Source organism: Lactuca serriola, chromosome 6, assembly GCF_051521515.1.
Source record: "Lactuca serriola cultivar US96UC23 chromosome 6, Lser_US96UC23_V15, whole genome shotgun sequence".
In the NCBI taxonomy this organism is placed as follows: Eukaryota; Viridiplantae; Streptophyta; class Magnoliopsida; order Asterales; family Asteraceae; genus Lactuca; species Lactuca serriola.
Genome location: NC_136413.1, coordinates 41,200,408 through 41,216,268, shown reverse-complemented (window position 1 = coordinate 41,216,268; position 15,861 = coordinate 41,200,408). Strand labels below are relative to the sequence as shown.

The 15,861-nt window shown below is 34.2% G+C and overlaps 1 protein-coding gene across 1 annotated transcript; it reads right to left on the bottom strand.

Moving 5' to 3' along the window:
• Nucleotides 1-12,923: 12,923 nt before the first annotated feature.
• LOC145058124 (protein CNGC15b-like) lies at nt 12,924-15,479 on the bottom strand. The gene is made up of 7 exons (XM_079006041.1): nt 15,454-15,479; nt 14,901-15,369; nt 14,581-14,787; nt 14,201-14,487; nt 13,998-14,109; nt 13,683-13,919; nt 12,924-13,595 (listed from the first exon to the last, which is right to left on the bottom strand). The coding sequence occupies exons 1-7, from the start codon at nt 15,477-15,479 to the stop codon at nt 12,924-12,926; spliced, it is 2,010 nt and encodes a 669-aa protein (XP_078862167.1).
• Nucleotides 15,480-15,861: the final 382 nt, after the last annotated feature.

Here is a 15,861-nt window from a genome sequence, read left to right as displayed (position 1 = left end):
TTGATCTTTACCATTCATAGCATAAAATTTTATCAAAAAATCAACCTTTTGCTTTGATGATAATGTTGTCATGTCTTTTGTCAAGAAATTTTGAATGGTAAACGCTTGAGGTGTGATTGGAATATCAAATTGCTTATGTGGTTAATTTTTTATTGAGAAACTATCTATAGGTAATCTATTGAACAAATAAGTTTCACCAACTACTAGTCTCTAAATGGTAGAATCATTCCACACTTTGTTAATGAATCTCACACTTTCATCATTTAAGTTTCGATCTCTCCGAAAATCCAGTTATTGTTTGATAAACTCATATCTTTCTTTTTCTTTTATGTCCTTTCTTCTTTGGTTGGAGGAGGTGGAGCAATTGCTTTTTCCTTGATTAACCCTTTTTGGAAGTAGTTATTGTTGTGGCTTTTGTTGTTACAACATTAGAGACTTTAGAGCCAATGATGATACCTCTATTTTGTAGTGCATTGAAAATTTTGTTTTCATTGATTGAAGCCGAAGAAATAACTTTAAAGCTACTTTGATTTTCTTCTGAGTCCTTTCCAAAGAATCCCTAACCCAAATTGGTATTCTTCAGAGGATGAATTGGTGGGGAATTTTATTGAACAAATTATGAAGTTTTTTTTGAATCTGTTGGGGTGGTTGTGTATTACGAGCTCCTTTATATCCCGCTTCAGACAAAACATTTATTTTCAGAACATGACTTTAGAGCTTAGTAAAAGTATCTGGTATAGGATTGAGTTGAATGGAGATACCATGAAAGTCGACCTTACATTTACTTGATCTGTAGTTATATCAAGAAGAGACAATTTTGCATTTACAATTTTGATCCACAACTTTGTCGGATATAAACCTCTTTGATTCAACAATTTTAGCTCTTAAGAGATCTACTTGATGGGTTATGAGCATTACATCATTCCTATGGTGTAGATGCAACCTTAATTGCATTGATCTAGGTTTTTCTACTATGAACACAACAACATTGAATATCAAAGCAATGATCCTATGAACTAGCATATAATAATCAAATTGACATGTAAACTAGGGTTTAGATCTTACCTTTCTTGTTATGTAGTAATAACAAGATCTCGTTGAATATCCTTGACCTTTGAAAGCTTAGTGCCTCAAATGTTGCACCTCTAATGGAGTCACAAACACTCAATGCAACAAGATGACTTGGAGAGGAAAGGATTTCGGCTAGGGTTTCTCATAAAATTCATGGGGCCGAAAATCCTATGTAAAGGGTTCCTTATATAGTTGTGTGGGCTGCTAGGGTTTATGAAGGAAACCCTAATTTCTGATTAAGGCCTAAGCAGCCCATAGATTCCTTCCTTAGAGCCCTTGGACGAAATCTTATGGACTTCCCCATAAATTTCGTCCACTCCACTTTATGGAGTCCATCAACCCAACTAGAAACTAACAGTTAATAGCAATATCAGTCCCCTTTATTTAATCAGTCTCTTTTGATCACCAAATTAATTTCTAATCAATACTGATTAAATAATATGATTTCCAAATAATATATTAAACTTATAATATATTAATTAAACCATTTTCGAGTACCAATTTATTATTCATATAATAAATTCTACTCCCTGTCTCCTCTTGTCATCCTATCAAGTTGCATGAGTGAAGGCAACCCAAAAGGACCATGCTCATAATCGGGTCAAGTACATACCAAGATAGTTATGGGCTTAGACACCTAATCCAACAGTCTCCCACTTGGATAAGTCTAATAACTATTTTGCAAGTACGACGTTAGAACCTAATAAAAAATCGTAGCTTTTAAAAGCATATATCAACTATGATTTTATCAGTAACGCGTCCTTTAGATAATGGATCATATATTCCTCCATTCTAGATATCGTATGAACTGAGATATGGATTTTAATCATACTCTTTGGTCATGTGTTGTTTCGTGATTTTCGATTTATGACGACTGACAACAGACTACAATTGAACACATCAACTTAGTCTCGGCTTGGCCAAGCGCTTAGGGTGTCATCACTAAATCATAGAGGGGCCCACATATATCGCTTTTATCCCACTTTGGGTAAAAGTAACGAATAAACTTCGACTTGTAAATTACAACTCACACATCTCCATTTCAAGAATATAAGATATTATCATCTTACTAATCACCCGTGATAAATTCATGAAGTGATTCAAGTGACCGTGGGTTTAATCCAATACCTAAATCTTATTTCAGGAGTACTTATGAACATTGCTGCAGACTTTTGCTATGTCTAAAACACATCAGACAATCTATAGTCGGATTCATGACAGTCTAGCTTCAATACCTATTTCTAAAGTATTTATCGACTGTGGATGGTTTGAATAATCTTATTACTCGATAAGTCAAAACATGCAAAGTGAAACACAAGAATAATTGAATCCAATATGGACCCAAACTTTTGAGTATAAATAAAACACCTTTATTTAATCACCATATTGATTACTCATTATTCATTGTATAATGTTTCGGATAATCAACTTACTACTTAAATTATAACAATAGTTATTCCATGCTCCAAGCATGTACACTCTGTTTTTCTATGGTCCATACTTTTTGAAATTGATCAATTGAAAACATTTCCAATGATTCTCATTTCACAACTCCTAATCCTTATCGTTAGTTTAAGAATACAAGATTCTCGCCACTACTAGAATATGTTAGATTCTAACATTTTATGCAACGATCCATTCGTAATGTCACAACATTAAAGACACCAAGACTTTTCCAATGATCTTACAAAGTGCTCTATTGGAGATTGCCACAAGGCAATTCCATAAATATGAAGTCTCACATTCAAAGTACATTCCTTTGAATATCCTTCTTGCATAAAAGTTTCTAATCTAGATATAGATTCTTAATATCCAACTCCCAATATAGAAACATTTCCATATTTTTCATACGACAAGTAGTTATTAATAGAATCATATCTAATCATAATAATGTCATTATGGTCCATTCGTTACTATACTTCTAACTACCCACAAGTGACCAATCTTTAACGAACCTTAAATTGTCCTTGACAGTTGTTTAATTAATTTAGTCAAATCCGGTTCCAGTCCTTTTTCCCTTGTAATGCCCTAGGCATTTGGAAAGTTTAGAACGTTCGAATATTACATCATATGCAATCGATACTATACCTGAAGCGCATGGGACACGATTCATAATAAAAACATGATACTTTACCAGTTTCTTGCTATAATACTGCCATATAGAGTGCCCTTATGTTAAACCTTTTCAACATAACATTCATATATGTCTTTTGACTAAATTCAATTAAAATTTCTTGATCTAAGCTTTTAGATTTGAAATAAAGTATAATATTCTCTCCATTAATTATATCAAAACATCTTTTCAACCCCTGCAACTTTGCAAAGTGAAACTTTTGTTTTCTATAATTAATATTGCTAACTTGCAACACTTAAAATAATTATCATGTTCCCACTTACATGATAATTATATCCATACCAAAATAACATTTATGCTCCCACTATCTTTGACACGTATTCAGAAAACAGTTGGACTTCTACAAATCAATACTTATTGACTTCTAAAGTTCATATTTCTAATATGATATGCTTCGGTAAGCCTTTATCTAAGCTTCTCAAACTCATACACCTTTCCTGAGATAGCTCACATGTGTGTCTAAACTATTTCAGAACCTACAACAGTAAGTCCCGAATATTCAGACTTATTGCCATTTCTCACAATTCGAACTATGAAGAGGGATTCCGTAATCATAATCGAATTTGAGAATGCAAATGTCACAATTTCTATCTCCTTAAAATCTATCTTAGTGAAAGTGTTTCCTCACAATCATTTTCATGAAGCGGAGAGAAACCTTATCACTTAGATTTCACAGTGTGTATGTGTTCCTATCCATGTGAATAGTCATAACCATAATCATAAAACAAGGTTTAAGACAAATCCAAACTTATATGGATTGAACTTGTTCACTCTTAATTTCTTGTCATTAAGGGTCCCACCGTTGCTTCCATGTTATTTAGCAACTCACCTATACTAGTCAATGTATTATCATTGAACAAGGTGCTTGCCTTTATACAGTCTATTGAGAACTCGTAGAACTCATTTGCATAAGTAACTTTACTGGTGTCACAGAAACAAGAATATGTCAACACGATAGGTTACAAACCTCAAGTCGCGTGCTAGTGTCTAATATGTTTACTCTTGATTAGTTCTTGAACCTTTTCAAGATCATTTAGACTCCCACTGACCTCTTGACATATAAGATTCTCTTGTCAAGAAACATTTATTGACAAACAAATATTCAGAATTTTATGATTCTTATTAGGACAAACACTACACACAATTGGTCTTAGTTGGTGTTTGTCTTATCCAATACATCACAACTTACCAATTTCAAACGTGCAAGAGTAAGAAAAACATTTTTCTACTCCACATTTGATGAGTGTGTTAAAAACTTCTTAAGATGTGTCACTCAAGTCACAATCTTGAAGTATGACTCTAAGACTTGATTTTGGAACGAAGTATGACTTTAAGACTTGATTTTGGAACGAAGTATGATTCACCTTTTGATTTAACCATTTCAACAATTTCCTATTTCTCTTCTTAGCCACACTAGTGCACTAAGGTGCTCTTAGAGGATCAATTGTGATATGGTTTCATAATCAATAAGACGATCATAAAACATGATACTATAGTACTCTCCTAGATTGGAGAAACTTTTATCTAATGGCCTAATTGATTCTTCTTATTCGTTCTGCCATTCATTGAAACTTTTCAATGATTCAGAATTATACTTAATCTTGTAAGCATAACCGCATTTACTAGACTTTTAGTAAATCATGACGAATAATCTTATTGTAATTTGTGGTGGACTTGACCAGTGCACAACATTGCGTACCAGATCTCCATAGTCTTTCACTTGACCGACATACTTATGTGAACAAGGAATTAATCTTAATTTTCTAAGTACCAAGATTTCCATACATCACATAACTCAAATCATATTATTCCAAGCTTCTGTCCAATTGGAACTTGGGCGATGAGAATCTGTCCTTACTTAGAAATTTTCGACAATACCATAAATAACATAACTAAGAATCACATCCACTTAATATTGCTTATAATAGAAACACACAAGCATCAATTTTCACAAATGACATTGCAAGGAGATATAAATAAGATAAAACTCAAAATTTATTTTATTTATAAAAGGTGCGGAAAACTTGTCCTTACAACGCAAATCCGAATGAAAACTATGCTATTACATATTCCTAAACAATCTATCTTAACTGTAAGCATCAGTTCAAAAATCCAATCATCGAATCATGCGATCGAAATCTATTTTTTCGCGATCAGACTCAGCTCACTTCTTCCTTTAAGCTTCCTTTCTTTTCTTCGATCCTACAAAACATCAAAATGTAATCTTATCACATCAAGTATTTAGAATCTAAAATAGAAAACTTAATAGATTTAGATAGTGGATTTTTACCTAAAGCAGAGTCATACATCTTGACTCTCCCATCTCTTAGATCTCTCAGGTAGTCAGGGCAGCTTCGTAACGAATGCCCCCTCTTTTGGCAGTAGAAACATATGGATTCTTCTGGAAAGGTACATGGGACTATCTCAGACTCAATCTTTCTCTTGCGTAGAGAAAACTTTTTTGGACTTCCAATGTTGCCATTGCCCATAGAAGGTTGGGATATTGATTTATCAGACAAATTTGCTCGACCAATGCTCCAAATCATTGCTGATTCAGCAGCAATACGCAAATAAGTCAAATCAATGAGGGTCACGTCATGGTCCATCAATGAGGATCACCAAGTCAACAACCAACTTCCTTGAGACATCGACACCCAACATTCCCAATCTATCAATATGCAACTTCATATCCAAGACATGAGCACATACAGACTTTCCATCTTCGTGTTTGTTTGCCAACAGGGCTTGAGTGACCTTGAACTTTTCAAGTCTTCGAACACGTGGGTCAGGGAGAATTATTGGAGGAGGTGGAGGAAGTGAAGAATCATTTCCATTTCTACAATCCAATCGTGGAACATCGTCTTCAAGCGGAAAACTTTTTCCAACGGATTCAGGAAGATCATAGTTAATAGAATTTGACATCTACAAAATGGGAGAAATTCAAGTTAGCTGATAAAATCCTCAGTACAACACCCAAATGAAATATTAAGGCTAGGATCCAACAAAATATTCTACAATTTGGAAGAGGGATGCTGTAATCTAAATTGCAGAACATTTAAAGGTAGGTAAGTGAGGATTTACCAATTTCCACCATTAAAAACGAAAATTGAAAATTTGGTTTTCAATGAATTGAAAATCCTAGATCCTTTGAGATTCATTGAACATTTCAATGACATGTTTAAATCTCGATTGTGCCCTTCAAGTTTGTGACAGGGATGCCGAGGATCACAAACAAGGTGTGGATTACCATGCAAATTAGCTTAGTACTCTCAAAGATGCATATCACCTAATCAATGTGCCGGTTAACCACACACGCTCCATTGATCTATGATAATCTACGAGCTACCCATTGCCATCCTTCATTGGTCCCATATTAGTGTGCCGGTTAACCACACACGCTCCACTAATGACCAACAAGGTGCAATGTGCAATTTCATGGATTAGCACCAACTCCACATTTTTCGTAAGGTAACTAAGACTTGGGAATTTGTAGAAGTGTTTAGTTACTTCGTATTTCATTATACTTATAATGGAAGGTTGTGTCCTATCCTACCCATTTGGCTAACAATCCTCCACTAATCAAGAGTGCGGTGGGTAAGAATGGATACCCATTCAATCGCCATTTTATAGGCAATTTCCTTAAACACCCCGTATAGACCAGCTTCATGAATGAGACCTACTAACGGTAAGACTGACATTTACTTATACATATATAATATTAAACTTTTAATTCTATATAGTATAAGGGTGTATTTTACACTTTAAAAATACTAGGTGGTCTAATTTAATAAATTAAACTTTTAATTTAATTAAAATTAAATCATATAATTATGGATTTATTAACTTTCTTTTAATTACACATATAATCAATTTAATAAACCCATAAGGGTATCATTTGAACTTTTTCAAAAATACTAGGGTCTTAGAATTTAATATTTTAAAATTAATACCTTTTAATTAAATTTTAAATTCCAAAACTTGAGGACAAGTTTTGAAACCTTCCAAAATATTAGGGTTTAACTATTTAAATTTCAAAAACTAAAACTTTTAAGTTCAAATTTAAACTATGAAACCTAAGGGTGTAAATTGAAACTTTTTCAATCTTACTAGGTCAAATATTTGATTAATAATAATCCTATATTATCCATATTTAACCAAATCCATCAATTTTGATGAGGATAACCATTCCAAACATAAAAAATCAGATTTTGTCAAGAAAACGAGTTTTGGCAATTATCCACAACAAAATCTGGCTAGAAAATCGAAATTACTGGCACTTAACCCTTGGACTCGTCGAGTCCACTATGGAACTTTTTGAGTAGGACCTACTCGTCGAGTCCATACATGGACTCGGCGAGTCTGCCGTTCAGAAACCAAAAAAATCGATTTTCTAGATCTTTGGTGGTTCACTTTTGCATCTATTCACTAGAAAACCAACCTAGGCTCTGATACCACTGATGGGTTAAGAGCATTACATCATTCCTATGGTGTACATGCAACCCTACTTGCTTTGATCTATGTTTTCTACTATGAACATAAAAATATTGAATACCAAAACAATGATCCTATGAGCTAGCATATAACAATCAAATTGACATATAAACTAGGGTTTAGATCTTACCTTTCTTGTCATGTAGTAATAACAAGATGTCCTTGAATATCCTTGAACTTTAAAAGCTTAGTGCCTCAAATGTTGCACCTCTAATGGAGTCACAAACACTCAATGCAACAAGATGAATTGGAGAGGGAAGGATTTTGGCTAGGGTTTCTCATAAAATTCATGGGGCCAAAAATCCTATGTAAAGGGTTCCTTATATAGTTGTGTGGGCTACTAGGGTTTTTGAAGGAAACCCTAATTCCTGCTTAAGGCCTAAGCAACCCATGGATTCCTTCCTTAGAGCCCTTGGACGAAATCTTATGGGCTTCCCCATAAATTTCGTCCACTCCACTCTATGGAGTCCATCAGCCTAACTAGCAACTAACAGTTAATTGCAATATCAATCCCCTTTATTTAATCAATCTCTTTTGATCACCAAATTAATTTCTGATCAATACTAATTAAATAATATGTTTTACAAATAATATATTAAACTTGTAATATATTAATAAAACCACTTTCGAGTACCAATTTATTATTGATATAATAAATTCTACCCTCTCTCCTCTTGTCATCCTATCAAGTTGCATGAGTGAAGGCACCTAATCCAACACTACTTTAATTTCAAGTTCTTTCTATGAACACTTGATAACAACAACTTTCAAATCTAATTGCTCAGAAAGTTTGGTAAAGTGAGTGGTGGTGGTTGTAATCAGATGAGATAGAGATTAACCAATGTTATTGATTTGGTGTTGTTTTAGATGTTAAAGCATTGTACCAATGATATTATGAAATGAAAAAGAAGTGGTGTTTTTGTTATTTTTTGTTTAAAATAAACTTTTGTGTTAGATTTTCCATTTTATGAACAACCATTTAAGGATATTATTATACATGAAATGAAAATAAAATAAACTAGGATAAGAGGAAGACAAAAGAAAATCCTATCTTGATTTGGGAATTGAGGATGATGAGATCATTCTTAGCCCATTTATTATGTAAAGAAAAGTATTTTCATCCATAAATCTTATGAAGATATCTGCCAAATGTCAGTTGTGAGAACAAAATAAATCTCGATATGGCGTTCGTCCACATGATCCTTGATGAAGTGACAATCAGCAGAAATATGCTTTTGTATTTGAATTTTGAACAGGATTGTGACAAATTCATATCTCACTTTAAGAGTCATAATATAATGGGATTTGTTTCATGTTGATGGTATAATCGTGGGATTGGCTTTGGATCTATATAACATGAGAGGTCCATGCATTAACAACAATGTATTTAGCTTGCAAAATGGAAATATAGAAACTTGTTTTCTTTTTAATTGCCAACTGACCAATTTCATGGGTTAGCACTAAATTCACATTTTCCTAAAGTAACTAAGATTGGGAATTTATAAAAGGTTTAGTTACTTTATATTTATCATTATACTTATGAAGGGGGAATTAGAGTCCTGTCAAACCCGTTCGGTTAATGACCCTCCACCAGTCAAGGAAGCGGTGGGTGAGAGTGGACACTCATTAAACTGCCATTTTATAGGCAGTAACCTTATACACCTCTTATAGACCGACTTCGTGAATAAGGCATACTAACGGTAAGACTGACTTTGTTGTTATACATATATATAACTATTACCTATTAATATTATCATAGTATGATGGTTGAATTTTAACTTTTAAAATTTTAAGGGTTTAACTTGGAATTAAAGTATTCATGAGGGGAAACTTTACAAATTCCAAAACTTGAGGGCAAGTTTTGAACAAATTCAAAAAACTTTTCAATTCCATAACTTATGAGTTTAAAGTAGTTTTAATGAAAAAACTCTTCAAGTTCCATAACTTGAGGACAAGTTATGGAAGACTTTAAAGCATTTACAAAATGAGACTCTTCATTTTTATAACTTATGGAAATCTTATGAGTTTTAAAAATCATAAATGTGCCTTTTTATATAACTTGAGGACAAGTTACAAAAACACATATTATGAACAACTTTTAGATCAATTTGGATTGAAAACACATTATCACATAACTTTTCTATCTAAATCAGCTCAAAAGAACAAGATAATTCAAATCAAACAATTTTCATGAAATTAGCCTAACCATTAAACTAATACAAAACATGAATCTATTGACAATTATCTTTGAAATTGGATTAGCATGAACATTACCACATCAAAAACAGGTTTACAAGTTCAAAAAACAGTTTAGGGTAATGTTCCTAGTCCAATTCCATCCAAAAAACTCAAATATATGTAAACTGGAAGACCAACTCATTGAGTTCTATAAGGAACTCGTCGAGTTCATGCTTTAACACATGATCTCGTCGAGTTTTTGGCCAGAACTCATCAAGTTTTCAGTTTGGGTAGATTCTTGGTTTTGAAAAATAAGTTGCATCAAGTATAAATGAAAACAACCCTAGGCTCTGATACCAATGAAGAGTTTTGAGCATTCTAACACTCCTCTGGTGTACATGCAACCCTATAAACCTTGGATATATGTTTTCTCTATTATACATGCAAATATTCAATATTCCAAGGTTTCATCCTAAGTAGCATAATATGAAGCAACTATACTACAAGAATCTAGTAAAATGACATACCTTTTGATAGAGCTTGAAGTCTTGAACCTTTAAGAGCCTAGTGCCCCAAGTTTTTCACCTCAAATGGTTCACACAACACCAAGAACCCTTGGAATAACTTGAGAATAAGGATACTTGCACCAAATCGGTTTTGCCCTCTTGTGTACACACACTAGTGCCCATTTCATGTAGTAGGGACCTCTTTATATAGTGTGGAGGATAAGGGTTACATTCATGTAAACCCTAATACCCATAACCTTTCATTTCCATAGGATCCATGGGTTAAACACCCCATGGAATATCCATGAAAGCTTAGCCCAACCTAAATGAACTTGGCCCACCATATATAAGAGTCCATATTTAATTAGTTCCTTTTGATCACTAAATTAATTCTAAGTTAATTCTTGATCAATACTAATTAAATAATACGATTTCATATTAATATATTAGAACTTATAATATATTAATATAAATAACTAGTATCCTTTTTCTCATTTTGTCTATCCAATTGTTCCGATGCCATGCAACCCAAATGGACCATGCCAAATCGGGTCATGTACATACCAATTATAGTTATGGGCTTAGACACTAATCCAACAGAAGAACCCTTCTTCCCATTAAGCACTTGATCTGTTAGTACCAAGGCTCATATTTTCCAAAATACCTAAAAATACGGTCTTAACAGATAAAGTTTTCAACTTTATCCATTTTCATGCCTCTAACGCCACCAACTGTAAACCTAGGTCTAAAATGGGTCTAAAATGACACAATCTTCATACATGGTTCAAATGGAAAGATAAGCATGCAATCAAAACACCACAATGGGTGTAGAAGATTAACTAAAACCACCTTTAGACCTAGAGTTTTCCAAAATCCATAGGAATCATGACAAAAGGGACTAAACAAGCTAAAAACCTAGATCTAGTATTTAAAAGCCTTAAATGTTGGAACTTGAAGACTTACAAAGCTTCAGAAGGTTATTAGAATGTAGATAATCTTTGGAGTTTGCTTCACTTTTCACAAAATAGCAATCAACTTATTTAAACCCCACTATAAGTAACCAAAATCTAAGAGAGCAAGGTATGAAAGCTATGGTTTCTCTATGAGGGTGAAGGCTAATGATGAGAGCAAACCCTATAAGTTTGCTTCTTTAAATAGGGTCCAAATCCTGAAACTAGGGTTTTTGTGCAAATAAAGGTGCACACTTGACCATCACTTAATTCACATCGTGCCTAAGGGTTAAGCTTCGTGTCGTGACCAAAGCTTGGCTGCGTCGCAAAGTTGCTCCCTATAAAACTTATCCTTTCTTAATTACTTGAAATTACATAAATTAGTATAAAACATAACTGGAAAGTAGGCATTACATTTAATCGTTTAACATGATGATATCTTAGATGCTTAGAGTAAGTATGTATATCATCTGGAGATGAATCCTTTTTCACAATAGGTTTTTGCTTGTAAATCTATGAAATTTGCACCATGACACTCTCTATACTATTTCTATATGTTTATCCCCTGGAAATAGCTACCCTTAATCCAAAGTAAAAATGGTCAATAATTTGAACAACATGTGTGGTCCTTGCAAGGACTCACTTAGTCCATGCAAAAGCCAACTCAAGTGTCATCCGAATCTGTGTAGTCAATCAGGTCGTATGGGAAATCAACGAGGGGTCACTTGTACCCCATATACTACAAGTTTGTCCCATTTGGCCTATTTTCCTTTACCCAAGTTATATACATAAACACACAAAATAACCTTCCAATAACACTCAATGTATGTGACATGATTGTTTTTAACAATCTATGCAACGTATAACATTGTTTAGTAAAAGGTAGATGTTATTGATTATGGGTTTGTTGATGATGATAAATGATACGGAGAAGATTAGACCTATTTTGGCTGGATTTTATGGGTCAAGTTGATCATTTTATTTTGATTAAGCCTTAACAACAAACTTGTAATAAACTATATGAATTAACTAAAACCATTGGTCTAAAAGCCTTGTCATGTGGCGCCAAACCTCAACAAATGATATTTTGATTAACAAAACTGATTGTTTAAATTACGGTTTACTTTCGGTATTGTGTTGTAGTATGTTATTCAACCTATATGGTTGAGAATTCAACAATAATACTTTTTAGAAGTAGACTAAAGATGATGTATGTAGTTGCTATTAAAAAAAAGTTTAGTTGCTATTAAAAAAAACTTATTTGGGCCTAATTTCATCTATCCTTCACTACACGAAGTCATGAACCCTAGACCAAACATCTCACATAGCTTTTTTAATGTCATATAACTTTCTTATCTACATATGCTTCTCAAACATTTTGTAGATTATGAATAAAAGTAATGAACATAAATAATTAATCTTAGACAAAATTAATGAAAACGAAAATGATGATTTGACAAAAAAGAAAGAACATTAAGATCTCGAGTGTTATTAGCACTTCCTGTTTGGAATCTCGAATCCAATGGAGCGATGAAGGAAAATAAAACATGAAGATCAACAAATACATTATTCCAACGAGTTTAATCCCTCCTTTCAATGATTATCATCGTCTAAAAACTCAGGATCCTTGGGCTTCGGCACAGGGCTACGAATGACATCGTCAGCATCAAATGCCCGACCTGCTCTCATACTTGTTGCCAATATCGATAAACCACTTAGCATTCTACCACTCTTTGTCTTCTTCTTAATGTCATGGACGCCGGAACCCTCTTTAGCCTTAAGCATCGCCGCCTCTTTCCGTCGCTTATACCTTTTCCAAGCCGCCTGTATAAAACACGCCGCCCAAGTCCTCCACTGATGCGAATGAACCCTAAAAGTATGTCTCAATTTCTTGCTATGAAGCTTTCGGAACTGTGTAGCGACAAATTTCAAATCTTTTGAAGTAAGAGCAAAAGCTTCCACCTCAGATATGGCGGTGACTGTTCGTGTGGATAACGGGATGATAACTTTCGGACGTGGGTCCAGCGACCATGTAAGCAGTTCCTCGCCGCAAAAGTCTCCCGGACCGATCTCGCACTGGTTCAAGAAACCCGATCGGCCGCCGCCGGTGGTGTAGGAATCTAAACGACCTCGCATTATAAACAACATCTCGTTCGTTGGATCGTCTTCTCGAAGTAAACAAGTCCCCGGTGTGCATATCACAGGTTTTAGTCTCTCACATATCGCATCCACTGTTCGTTCATCCATTTGATCAAATAAAGGAACCTGTTTAATCAACATAATCAATCATTTGAGCTGAAAAAGATGAACAGATCAAAGAAATATTAAGTCATAACTTGTGACTCAACTCACCCGTCTGACTAACTCAGCGCAAACATAACGTTTGACGTCTCTTCGGAGATCTAATGGAAGTGCTCGAAGAATCTCTTCTTCATCAACCCCACGAGTTGTAATCCATTTGTAAAGATCATGTCTGCGTACACGTTCTCTCATTTCGAGTGGCAGGTGTCTGTGGTGCATCCATTGTTCAGTATCCATTCGTTTCACCCTGTACTCCTCTAATCGTTTTGTTCTCGACTCCAGGTATTGCTGCTCTCAAAACAACATAAATTTCGTTTAATTGTTATCCAAATTGTTTAAAAAAGTCTGAAAAGAAACTCGACTTACTTGCATGTTTCCAATCAGCAACGCGAATAACACCAACCCGGTGATCCCGATAAGTATGCAAAAGTGTGTTTCTGCTATAAATGGACTCGCTTGAAGTTCTTGTCCTGCTGAACTGCAAAACTCAAACAAACAAATTGTTTAAAAAAAAAAAAAAACGACTTTTTGGTATACGGGTTTTCAAGATTTTGGTTTTGAAGGTTTACCTTAAACCTCGGAGGCCCCACCAGAGACAATATGAATACTTCTTAAAGAAATTTGCAGAAGCAATATTGTAGTTCACTGAATCTTCAACCAATCCGTACTGAAAGTTGTCAGCATCTGCACATATAATGGACACATTGCTCGTTGGGAACCATGCTACTCGAGGAGGGAGATTGACATTAACACAGTCGAAATATCTATGTTTACATTCGGTTTCAATATCACATATTTCCACCCAACATAACCCTTGTCTTTCAATGGCTAAAAGATACCACATTGCTCCGATAACCTAATTCACCATATTACAATCAAGATTTTGAATCTTATAACCTTATGTTTGAAAAAAGAGAAATAAGAAAGATTTGATAGATAGATGAATTACATGAGCAGCCAACATGAAAAGAACGAGATTGTAAGCAGCCCCAACCCAAGCTACATTAGCCACAAGACCGGCTTGCTTTGATATATGCGACCCTAATCTAAATGTAAGACAAAGCCTTAGAATGAACTGAATCATGATTAAGTATAGGACGCTTGTTTTTGTGCTCATCATCTCGGTTTTATCCACAATGTGGAACCAAGTCATCACCTGAAATATATAGCCGATTATCTTTTAGTTAGATATGCGGAGTCTTCGATTAGAGTCATAGAGACATGTACATATATATAGAGACATATATAACTAATTGTATCCAAGAATACCTGTGGTACAGGAAGTGTGGCCAAGAGGTCGAGCCAAAATTCACCTCTTAGATACTTTTGAGAAATACTTGAAGCATCAAGAATGAGCTCTCCTCTTCCAAGTAAGCGGGAAGAAGGTGCCACGTAAGCCGTACGAAACCGAACGTAAATCTTGATTGCATAAAACATATCAACAATCGTACGTATGATAGTGAGGGATATCTTGAGGGTAACATCTTCATCTAGACACATTCCATCTTTGATTATAGGCAAGTAAAAGAAGAGAGGGTCTACAGCAAGTGAAACAAGAGCTGCAATTAGAAAGAGTTGGTTCCATTGATTCAAAGTTGATCCTCGAGGATCAAGAATTGTGTTTTTGGTTTTTGCATAGTCTTCTGAGAACACTCTTGAAAGCTTTTTTGTAAATTTAGTATCGTCTTTTTTCAAGGGTGGAGTATTTGGCTCTGGGGTTTCCACATCAGCATCAAATCTGGCAGAAAAAAAGAACATCAAAATTATGAACATGAACATATGACATCAATCGTGTTTAAGAGAAAGATTCAATTTTTATAACCTGATATATCGTCTAGAGCTAGACATTGTGTTCGAATAACACAAATTGCTGAGATCTGAAGTTTATTTGCTATTGACTGTAAATGATATGTATTTTATAGAGAAGATGAAGAAAAGATAGATGGAGAGAATTAAGGGTATATTACGGTAATTGGCAATTTGTGCCGATTAAATGAAAAAGTTTTGAGAGCTCAATTTAATTTCTAGCATGGAAAGTGATCTGATAAAAGACTTTTGAGTTCTTATTTTTGTCTGTTGTTATTTTCAACTGTTAAACTTGCTAGAGTACAAGAAGAAGAATTTATAGAATTATATTTATAGATACAAACCAAGATATCATTTGACTATGAAAGTCTGATCCACTATTTTTCCTTGGGTCAGGAACATTTTTGAAACACGGTAATCAAAT